This window comes from Aethalodelphis obliquidens, unplaced genomic scaffold, assembly GCF_003676395.1.
Source record: "Aethalodelphis obliquidens isolate GAN/ISIS:26980383/991018 unplaced genomic scaffold, ASM367639v1 scaffold31, whole genome shotgun sequence".
Classification (NCBI taxonomy): domain Eukaryota; kingdom Metazoa; phylum Chordata; class Mammalia; order Artiodactyla; family Delphinidae; genus Aethalodelphis; species Aethalodelphis obliquidens.
In genome coordinates this window covers 8,763,818-8,775,114 of record NW_020837975.1, presented here as the reverse complement: position 1 = coordinate 8,775,114, position 11,297 = coordinate 8,763,818, and the positions used below count along the sequence as shown (strand labels likewise).

The 11,297-nt window shown below is 42.5% G+C and overlaps 1 protein-coding gene across 1 annotated transcript; it reads left to right on the top strand.

Annotated features, from left to right (window-relative positions):
- The first annotated feature begins 3,631 nt into the window (after positions 1 to 3,631).
- Positions 3,632 to 7,823, top strand: LOC113630880 (putative 60S ribosomal protein L39-like 5). Its single transcript, XM_027126799.1, has one exon. It carries the CDS (start codon positions 7,259 to 7,261, stop codon positions 7,412 to 7,414), a length of 156 nt encoding a protein of 51 aa, XP_026982600.1. The 5' UTR covers positions 3,632 to 7,258; the 3' UTR covers positions 7,415 to 7,823.
- Positions 7,824 to 11,297: the final 3,474 nt, after the last annotated feature.

Sequence of the window (11,297 nt, the reverse complement as noted above, 5' to 3'; positions counted from 1 at the left end):
TAATTAATTCTAATTTCTGAAAGAAAAGCAGCCTGCTCAGACAGAAGTCAGTGAAGGGTATTTCCTGGCAAAGGAAAGTATTCCAGGCCTGTTGCGCCACAGTGTTCAGCTTCTGTCTCACGCCAGCAGGTGCTGGGAAGGGCAGCACAACAGCCTGTGAGACACTCAGGGTAATGACCCTGCTGTCAGGGAAGGAGTTAATGGCGGAGAGATGAGATGTTTCTCAGTAAATCTGAGCACGTTACTAGGAAGCAGGCGCCCAGTACAGGCATACTGTGACGAGTCTTCAAAGTACCTTGGCAACCAAGACTTTTATTTTAGAAGCAAACTCTTATCAGGATTTTTGATTGTTGGCTGAGATTGAGACCTTAAGCAATTTCCTTAAGCTCTTTTGAGTCTCATAGTCATATCTTTCATATTGCAAAATAGGAAAACAAGAATGACCTACTTGAATCAAAAAGGTATGTAAAAAAAAAAAAGGTATGTAAGGATTAAAATAACTCTTTGTTTTGAAAACTGGCAATTAAAGGGAAGGAATTAAACATTTAACCTCCTTTCTAATGGGCACTATATTTAGGGTAACTACATAATCTCAGTTTATGAGAGAAAGGTCTGTTTTACTAAAGAATGCCAGCTAATCAATGCAGAAATGATAAATCAGCATTTTGTAAGCTCTAATGAATTTGGTTCAAGCAAATATTGTGAACTGCTGTTAAAATCATTAGGTAATCCCCCCATTAGAATGGTTAAAATTAAAAAGCCTGTCCATACTAAATGTTGGTGAGGATATGAAGTAATTGGAATGCTGGTGGGAATGTAAAATGTACAACCTCTTTGGAAAACAGTTTAGAGATTTCTTTAAAAGTTAAACAGGGACTTCCCTGGTGGCGCAGTGGTTAAGAATTGGCCTGCCAATGCAGGGGACAGGGGTTCGAGCCCTGGTCGGGGAAGATCCCACATGCTGCAGAGCAACTAAGCCCGTGCACCACAACTACCGAGCCTGCAAGCCACAACTACTGAGCCCACGCACCGCAACTACTGAAGCCCGTGCTCTCTATAGCCCATGCTCTGCAACAAGAGAAGCCACCGCAATGAGAGGCCCACACACCACAAGGAAGAGTGGCCCCTGCTTGCCTCACCTAGAGAAAGCCCGCACACAGCAAGGAAGACCCAACGCAGCCAAAAAATAATTAATTTAAAAAAAAATTAAACATATACCCACCATATGACTCAGCCATTTCACTCCAGGATAGTTACCTAAGAGAAGTGAAAGCATACGTCCATACAAAGACTTATACATGAATGTTCACAGCAGCTTTGTAGTAGACCAAAAAGGCTCTTTGAAGAGAGCCTTTCAGCCATCCCATCAGCCATCTCAACAAAAGAAAAAAATAGAGATGAAATTATCCAGGAAAGGTAAGAGGAAGAGCCTCTTGTCTACTGGAGTGAATTCCCATGACATGCACAGGAGGCCCACAAGACTCTTGAGAATTTTATACTAGCAGAAACATTGACAGCTTGAACTGAAAGGGACAAAAAGAAGATAAAATGAAAGAAGTTGTACCCCCAAAATTCTCCAGACAGGAAGCAGGCTTATAAAACTACTTAGCTGTAAACATGTGCACCTTTCAGGAAAAAGGAAGGATGGCTCAGAGGATGGCGCTTCAGATCCAGATGACAGAACTGAGAGGCATAGAGAATTATTCCCAGGCCTTGAAGCCTTGTATACTTCTTTTTTTGTTTTTAATTAATTTATTTTTTTGGCTGTGTTGGGTCTTCGTTGCTGTGTGCGGGCTTTCTCTAATTGCAGCGAGCAGGGGCTACTCTTCGTTGTGCTGTGGGCTTCTCATTGTGGTGGCTTCTCTTGTTGCGGAGCACAGGCTCTAGGTATGTGGGCTTCAGTAGTTGCAGCACACGGGCTCAGTGGTTGTGGCTCACGGGCTCTAGAGCACAGGCTCAGCAGTTGTGGCGCACGGGCTTAGCTGCTCTGCAGCATGTGGGATCTTCCCGGACCAGGGCTTGAACCAGTGTCCCCTGCATTGGCAGGCGGATTCTCAACCACTGCATCACCAGAGAAGCCCGCCTCGTATACTTCTAATTGCTTTGCTTGTATTCACTCAGGTTTTCAAACCTTTTGGGTGGTGACTCACCATAAGAAATACATTTTACAAAGCAATGCAGCACACTCATACATACACGATGGAAGCCAAAGATTTCAGAAAATCTTTACCTACCCTGACTGTGTGCAATGCATTCTGATATCTTCTGTTAGATTGTATTCTGATTCTATTTCATTTTTTTAAAAAAATGCAGTTAACCCATTAAGTTGATTTCATGACCAACTGATGAGTCTTGACCTGCAGTTTGAAAAACCCTTTTAACTTGTTTAATATATGTACAGACACACACACAAACTCCTATGAGGTAGAAACTGTTATTGTACCCATTTTTCAGAAGAGGAAATTCTGGCACAGAGAGGTTAAATAACTTGCCTAAGCACACACAGGTAGGGATAAAGTGGGAGAACCAGGATTCTAACCCAGGGAGCCAGCTTCAAAGACAGTCCTTTGAACTACTCTCTTACAAGTCCTCTCTTATCCCACCTGCCACATGGTGGTAAGTGAGTATCTGCTGATAGATGTCTCTGATTCTCCAAAGGAGTGATTCAAGTGGTATTTGAACAGAGTGCTCTATTAAGATTATTGGAGTGTTCAAGGTTATGGCAGATTTAGGGAGCAGAAGTTATATTTTCTGACTCATATTTCATAATCAACAATAGTTCTCTGTGAAGAGCGTAGACTTCCAAGTCAGATAATTCTGAGTTCACATACTGGCTCCACACCAGGGACAGATCCAGTCTTTGTGGGAACTGAAGCTTTATGCAATTTTGAAATCTCTTCCTAAGGAGAAGAATAGAGCTCATGTATTCAGAATTAAGTGCCGCGCCTTGAAAGGGGCCCATGTAAGAGAGGGCCCTGTGGCTTAAGCTTCCTTAGCTTTCTGCTTATTTGTCTCTGTCTGCCCTTTATTAGCCCTTTATTTCTTTTCTTTTTTACAAAATTTTTAAAAATTTATTTAGTTTTTGGCTGCATTGGGTCTTCATTGCTGTGCGCGGACTTTCTCTAGTTGCGGTAAACGGGGGCTACTCTTCATTGTGGTGTGGTGGCTTCTCGTGTAGCGGAGCATGGGCTCTAGGTGCGCGGGCTTCAGTAGTTGTGGCTCGCAGGCTCTAGAGCACAGGTTCAGTAGTTGTGGCGCATGGGCTTAGTTGCTCTGCAGCATGTGGGATCTTCCCGGACCAGGGCTCGAACCTGTGTCCCCTGAACTGACAGGCAGATTCTTAATCACTGCGCCACCAGGAAAGTCCCTAGCCCTTTCTTTCTGACACTCGGTTTTCTAATCTCTGAAATAGGTGTAGCAGTTCCTATTTCTCATGGATGCCAGACGATCAGCTGAAAGGACCTAGCTGAAGAGCCTAGTACAATGTTCACTAATTAGGTACTCAATAAGTAATTGTTAATGCAATAATAATAATTAAAAAATAGAATACTTCAATTAGAAAACAGTTTTTAAGCAAGGTTTTGAAATAAAAACACGATATGGAGAAAAAGTATTTTGTCAGTGCATTTACACCTCAGCTCTGTAACTCAGCTCTCCCTGGAGTCCAATTATTTTGGTTTCTCCAAAGCCCTCTCTCCAAAGAGAAGTATAAGTGAGAATAAGAAAGCAGAGTATTCAAAAACAAAGGCAGATATAGAGAGCGTATCATGGGAGAAAGTCAGCTGCAGGGGCCCCCAAAGGCCAGATTTCCACTGTGTGGATGTCAATAAGAAGAAAAAATATTGAACTGTTTAAGATCTTTCTCAATAAACCAAAAAGGGGCATTCAAGGTGCATTTTGGCGTTGAGAGAGGAGGCAGCTGGACAAACTCCATCCTGGTAGAGTCAAGTTTTAGTCACCTGTATTCAGACATTTTATGCTTGTTGTTCTGCTGTGTCCTGAGGGATTATCAAAAAGCAAGAGGCCTCTGGAGTCGGCTTCCTGCCCCTTGGAGAACCAACAGTATTTGCAGAAACGCATGAGGTCACTTTGCCTTCCAGTTACATCTTATATTCTCCTCTCAGAGTTTGAGATTCTAAAAAAAGGAGGTATGTTAATATAGAGTGACATGAAAATATAACAGGAGTCTTTCTCAAACGTGTGGCTTCTCTTGGTTATCTGTGGGTTTTTTGTTTCGGGTGACTGTTGTGTCATTTAGGTAAAAAATAATAAGTGGGAATGTGTGGGAAGAGAAGGGTCAAAAGACGGTAAGAAGTAATTAGATTAATTCGATAATTAAGGGGAGATACGTGGGTGATTATTAAGTTTCTTGCTAGCTACATTTAGGCATAAGCACATGTTTTATTTTTCTTAATATTTACAAATGACTCATACCCTTTGTAATTCAGCAATCACAGACTCTTCCCATTTTTCCCCAGAAATTCCTCTGTGTAAAGCTGAAGATGAAACAGCCCTTCTTTTTCTACTCACTGGCAAAACGATTTCTTTCCTTCTGCCATATCTATTTATCTACTAAGGGCATCAGGTACTTCTGGATTTATCTATTGCCTCCAAACCCCTATTTCCCTCTATTCTGATCCACAGTACTATGTCAGGAGGCTACTTTGGAATATTAACTGGTGGCTTTTGTCCACAGGATTTTCTTTTCTCCATGGCCTTCACCCCCATTCGGTGAACTAAATTTTTGTTGTCTCAACTCAGGGAAGGGTGGACCCATCTGAAAGAGGAGTCTTTTTCTGGCTTTGGGAAGCAGAAAGGACTCATGTACAGAGACAACACTGAAGGTCTGCAAGAGTCTACTGGACCTCTAGATGAGATCAATGTTCCCAGACTTGAGGAAGAGTGTGGCTGGGGAGCTTGTACATTCCACACAAGGCCCGGTGCTGTGCCCCCGTAACTGGACCAGGCCTTCTGGGGTGGAGTTAGGAACCAGGATGATAGGAGTGCCCTGATAACTGTTTTTGTGTCTTCGATGGTTGCTAGGGAAAATTTCATACAAAGAGGCTGTGTGACCACTATCAGGCCACCCTCAGAGACTGCTGCTTTAATCATTCCTAATGATCACTTTGGACAAAGTCTGGAAAAACATAGGGAAAAAAATTTAAATATGTGAGGAGGATGAAGGGAAGCATTCAGATCCCTTTAAACTAGCATTCATGAGGACTGTGACCTCTTGGTACATTTCAGCTTGGCCAGCATAACAGGTGATATTCAGGAGCAGAAAGCCACTCTCCCCCGTGTCCTGTCACCACCAGAGTCCCTGGAAATTAGATATGACTCAGAGGAGTGTAGGGTGTAGGGGTGTAGAGTGACCCTACACATCTAATTGTAATCTGTGATAATGGCTAGTCAGGCAAAGCACAGGAAGCTGTGTGGACTGGTCTGTGCAGAGAGGGAAGGGCACCCTGAGCTGAGACCCGAAGGGTGAGATAGAGGTAACTAGGTGTTTGTGAAGGTAGAAAGAAAATACAGTCCCTGGGCTGGCAATTACCCAGTGAGCTACCCAGAACCACTTATGAAACAGTATCGTGAGGCAAAGAGCAAGGAAAGGAGAAGGGACTGCTCAATAGCAGCAGATGCTGCAGAAAAGTCAAAGCAACATGAGGACCGTTGGATTAAAGAATATGGAAGACATTGTGTAGACTTTGTCAAGAATAGTTTCAGCAGATTGTGGGGAGAAAAAAAAATTGCAGGAGGCTGAGATGTGGGGGGGTGTAGAAATAAAGATGGTAGAAATAAACAGACAAATTTTCATGAAATTTGGCTGTGAAGGGAATGGTAAAGGGCAGTAGTAGGAGCTGGATAGGGAGTCAAAGGAAGAGGCTTTTAAAAGGTTGGGGAACCTTTGAACATGTGTAAACATTGATAGGAAGCAGCAAGTAGAGAGCAGGTAAAGAAGAGAGGATGGAGAGGGGGGACTCTCATTAGCAAAAGACCCCTGGGGAACTAGGAAGTGACACGAGCCAAAGCTCAGGTAGGAAACTGGCCTAAATAGGAGGAGAAAAGGCTGGAGAAATTGTAGATTTGGTGGCAGAGGTGAGGGAGCTGTCTAATGGCCTCTGTGAAGCGGGAGGAGATAGGATCTGCTAATTGGGGTGGGTCAGTGGATGGGAAGGGTTAGTAAAATCAAAGAATTGAAAAACATAGAAGAGATCTGAAACAGCTAGTAGAGTCGGTACAGATTCCCGTCGTGCCAGCAAAACCTTACATCCCAGTACCTTTATTTCTGTTTTGAGCTCTCATTCCTCTAGGTGGCAGAGGCTTCATCTCAGTCAGTTCAGGAAGAGATGACAGGGAGGCAGTTGGATTCATGGGTCTGCAGCTCAGAGAGGGATATGGGCTGATAACATCCATCTGGGGTTCATCAGAACACAGTGTTTGTCTCTGGAGTCCCAGGAGTCATTGACATGCCTCAGCGAGAAATAAGAGGACAAAGAGGCCAACTTGGGGGAAAGGCCCAGTAGAGGAAGAAGAATCAGCAAAGGAAACTCAGAAGGTAGGAAGAAAAGCAGGAGAATGTCATGTCACAGAACTAAGAGAAGTGAGTATTTGAAGTGAAATAAGAGGTCAACTAGGATTAGGATTATAAAATATTCATGGATGTCATGTCTTCTTTCTTTGAGTTGGGGCACAAAAAAAAAAAAAAAAACAGATAGAGGATATAATCATAATACTACTATTTATTGAGTATATAGTGCCTGATTCTGTCATTCAACCAACCAGTCATATATTAACTGAGTGAGTATGACTGTAGAGAAGTTTTCTTGTTATGAGGGCAGAGCTGGGGACTGCCCGGGCTAAAAGCTGCTAGTGGTCACCAGAGCCTCAGAGAATGAGGCAGGTGTCAAAAGCTCGGTGCTTAAATAAAAATGCTACATTAGTTTGTTCAGCTTCAGTAATGAGGAGCAGGTGGAGAGAGAGAGAAAGGAGCTTATTGTAAAAATTAGGAGAGGGAAAAACTTATTCTAAAAATTAGGAAGATTAAGCTTTGAGGGGAGTTCCCTGGCAGTCCAGTGGTTAGGACTCTGCGCTTCCACTGCAGTGGGGCCTGGGTTCAATTCCTGGTCAGGAAACTAAGATCCTGCAAGCCACGTGGCACGGCCAAAAAAAAAAAAAAAGAGAGATTAAGCTTTGAGGATCTTGAAGCAGTCTGAAATTCAACTTTAAGATTTAGGCGGTGAGGACTCTGCTCTTCACCATGTCTTCTCACAAGACTTTCAAGATCAAGCAATTCCTGGCTAAGAAACAAAAGCAGACTCGTCCCATTCCCCAGTGGATTCGGATGAAAACTGGTAATAAAATCAGATACAACTCCAAGAGGAGACGTTGGAGAAGAATCAAGCTGGCTCTATAAGGAATCGCACATGAGATGGCACGCATATTTATTCTGTATCAAGTCACTTGCTTCTTACCATATCACTCTGAAAACATCACTATCTGGATAGCTGGATGTGTTTTATTGGGAAAATGATTTTTCTCTTTGTTTCTATGTTTCTGCACTAGTAGGTTGGCTCAGAAAAAAATATGTGAGACCTTTTGTTGGAAAAAAAAAAGATTTAGGAGGTGAAAACTGTAAGCTTCTGTTTGGCACAAGTTCGTCCGTAGGCACTGATGCCTGCTGTTTGCACAGAAATGGAAGCACCCTGAGAGAATCTCGTTCCTATAACAGAGTGCAACTGAAAACAGGACTTTAGGGATTAAATCAGGTTATGAATGGACGAATAGAGTTCACTGTTAAAAAAGAATGACCCCTTTCATCATCATCATCATTATTATTATTATATTATTATTACAGGATCTTAGTCCCTCCACCAGGGATTGAACCCGGGCCCTGGCAATGAAAGTGCCAAGTCCTAACCACTGGACCGCCAGGGAATTCCCTAACGACCCCTTTTAGATTAATTTATTTTGGTATATCCATCACTGGATTATACAACCCTTAAAAAAAGAATGAGGCAGTTCTACTTGTCCTGATTTCCGAGATATCTTTTTCAGTGAAAAGTACAAAGTGCAAAGCCGTGCATTTGGAGTGCTCTTCTCAGAAAAGGACCTATACGGATATGTCTGCATATACAAAGAATACGGAAGAAAACAAGAAACTGGTGACAAAGGTGGCCCATGGGGAGGAGAGCTCAGTGTCCTGGGATCAAGGCAGAGAGTTTGCATTGCACACTCTTTTGAATGTTGTACCAAGTATTATTTATTTAATAAATATATGTAAATACATAAAAGATGCCTTTGGTGAATCATTATGCCAGGTTCGTTTGTAATACAAAGTCATTCCCTAATTTGCTTTGGAAATGTTGACATTTGTGTATTGGATTTTCTTAAAGCATGAAATACCAGAGTCTGCAAGCCACACCCTGAGTGCTCTAAATTTGAGGTCACCAACAAAACCAGCCATGCAAGTGTGACTTTCCAAAAGGCCAAACATTGTCAAGTGTGTGGGCTTCTCATTGCGGTGGCTTTTCTTGTTGTAGATCACGGGCTCTAGGTGCATGGGCTTCAGTAATTGTGGCACATGGGCTCAGTACTTGTGGCTCACAGGCTCTAGAGCACAGGCTCAGTAGTTGTGGCACACGGGCTTAGTGCGCCGAGGCATGTAGGATCTTCCCGGACCAGGGTTCCGACCCATGTCCCCTGCATTGGCAGGTGGATTCTTGACCACTGTGCCACCAGGGAAGCCCCAATCCTCTTTTTTCTAAATGAGGAGACTAAGGCTAAAGGGGAAGAGTTGTGCCTAACGAAGAGATAATGCCACTTTGTGTAAATAAGGGAGAAAAAATAGTCTCTCTATCCATATCTGCATGAAGATATGAAGAAAGGATACACAAAACACTAATACCAATGGCTAACTATATGGAGAGGGAAGGTGAGAAATGGGAGGGTGGGAGACAGGGGTAGGAATGAGATTTTTCACTTTGAACCTTTTATAATCCTTGAACTGTTTTTTTGAACAATAAAACCTATTTAAAAGAGAGGTGGACCATTGACATCTACATGACTTACAATTCGGTTTTCAAGGAAGACATTATGAGGCTATGGGCTCAGAAATAAATTAAGAATCTGGTGTTGAAACCACAGGTCAAATCCTGCTGCTTCAAATGCCCACGACAGTCGGAGTTATTTTGTCATACTGAGATTTGTTTGAGATAACATGGGCCATTAGCTGGCCTTAGATCTTGTTTTTGATTATAGACAGATTTGTCAAAATCATGCAGTAACAGCCCCTTGCTAGTTTGTGGATTCAGTCATATGAAGAGGCACCACAGAGCAGGACAAAGATCAATGGACAGGAAGACAGGTAAGCTGGTTCTAACCGAACTTTGCAATTTAATTCACCTGTGACGCCGGGCAACTTAATTCCTCAGGCCGGTTTTCACATCACAAAATGGAAGGATTAGACGAAGTGATCTCTAGGTTCTCTGATATGACTGGGGTCTGAAACAGTTGTTAGCAGTTTAGAACTAAAGGGGAATTTATGAGATCATTTTTCAAGGCCAGGAAATGGCTATGGACTGTTGGGTCACCTTTTGATCCTTTGACCTGAAGTTACAACAAGAACCATCAAGTGATCTTCTTGGCCCTTGTCTCCTACGACCGCGCGCACACACACACACACACACACTGATGATGACTAGATCTGTGTTCCTCAGAGCACTAGTTTAGGGAAGTGTTAATTAGTGCTCCATGAAACATCTCAGATGAATTTGGGGTATCCTGTACAATAAACGTTCCCAATGGAGAATCACAATGGTATTAATGGACCTAAGAAATCCTGCAGTAAAGAAACTCAAATAGGGAATTCCCTGGCGGTCCACGTGTTAGGTCTTGGCCTTTTTCACTGCCGTGGCTGGGTTCACTCCCTGGTTGGGGAACTGAGATCCTGCAAGTCGTGTGGCGCAGCCAAAAAAAAAAAAAAAAGTGAAAAAAGAAACACTTAATTTTACTTAACCTAGCGTTTTCCAAACTTATGCATATGGAACACTTTAGTGTGTCCTATTACCTTTACTTAGAACAAGTGGGATTCGCATACCTCTGTTTTTAGGGAATACATGAGATCAGCTATCATTTGGCAATTAGGACAGTTCTGGGGCTTCTGCAAACATGGGAAGATTGAACGCATTCCTAAGGGAGGCTGAGAGTCTTGTGATTCATGCAGCTCTCCACCCCACCAATTGAAAAAAAACCTTTCAACAGTGGGAGCCTCAGAAACTCCCTTGTTTTACAGGAAATTTCCCGTCTAAGCACAGTGAGGTCAGATTTATTTTTGCTTTGGGAAATTTGTTTCTGTCACTCTTTTTGTTCAGAAATTATAGTTCTCTTTCTCTCCTTGCTGCAAAAGGTTGGTTTAATTCCCTCCCTCCTAATGTTTTCACTCCCAAACAGGCAGGTAGGAAAAGTTTATGCATTATTTGGGTGCTGGACCTGCCCCACTTCACATCCTGCATTTGTTTTTGAGATTTTCCACCCTCAATTCCCAAAGAAACGTTGACTCATCATGACACACACACACACACACACACACAGAGTCACTTGGAAAAAATTAATTTAAAATCTGTATTTCTTAAGACTTCTCAATTATTTTGGCCTCATCATTAAGCATTTAGTTTAAAGAAAGACTCTAAGCAGGCAAAATCATATGATCAAAACTATCATTGTACTATGTGTTAGCATGTCTGTAAGTCTGAAATCAAGCAACAATATGAAAAGCTGCTTTTACATTTAGCACTTTCTTTGAGTTTTCAGGTTTGTGGCCTAAGCATTAAAAATGACCAGTCAGGTGGCTATTGCAGGGCCAGCTGATTATACTAATGCTTCCCTGAAGAATTGCAGCTGCAAATAAATTCCTTTTCTCCTGACCAGCCTTCATTATTGGCAGTTACCCCATAGTATATGCTGTCCCCTCGTGCTCTCCTGGGTCAGTGAGAAAGACATGGAGATGAGAAGGCAGCTGGATGGGGGTGGAGGAGGTACCCACTGACTCTCCCGCCCACTCCTTCTACCTTAGCACCAGTTCTTTGATGGGTTGTCTTAATTTACCTGGGAAATATTAACTGTTGCTATGGTTGAAATTTAAAAAGAGAAGGCCATGAAATTAAGTGGGAAGGAAACACCAAAGAGAAAAAAATGAACAAGATGGGAGACAGATTACTTACCATAATGGAGGGTGTGATGGTTAATTTTATGTGTCAATTTGTCTAGGTTATGATGCCCAGTTTGGTCAAACACTAGTC

Excerpts from the sequence above, each read along its gene's own strand:
- LOC113630880 (XM_027126799.1), top strand. The coding sequence starts at position 7,259 with ATGTCTTCTCACAAGACTTTCAAGATCAAGCAATTCCTGGCTAAGAAA.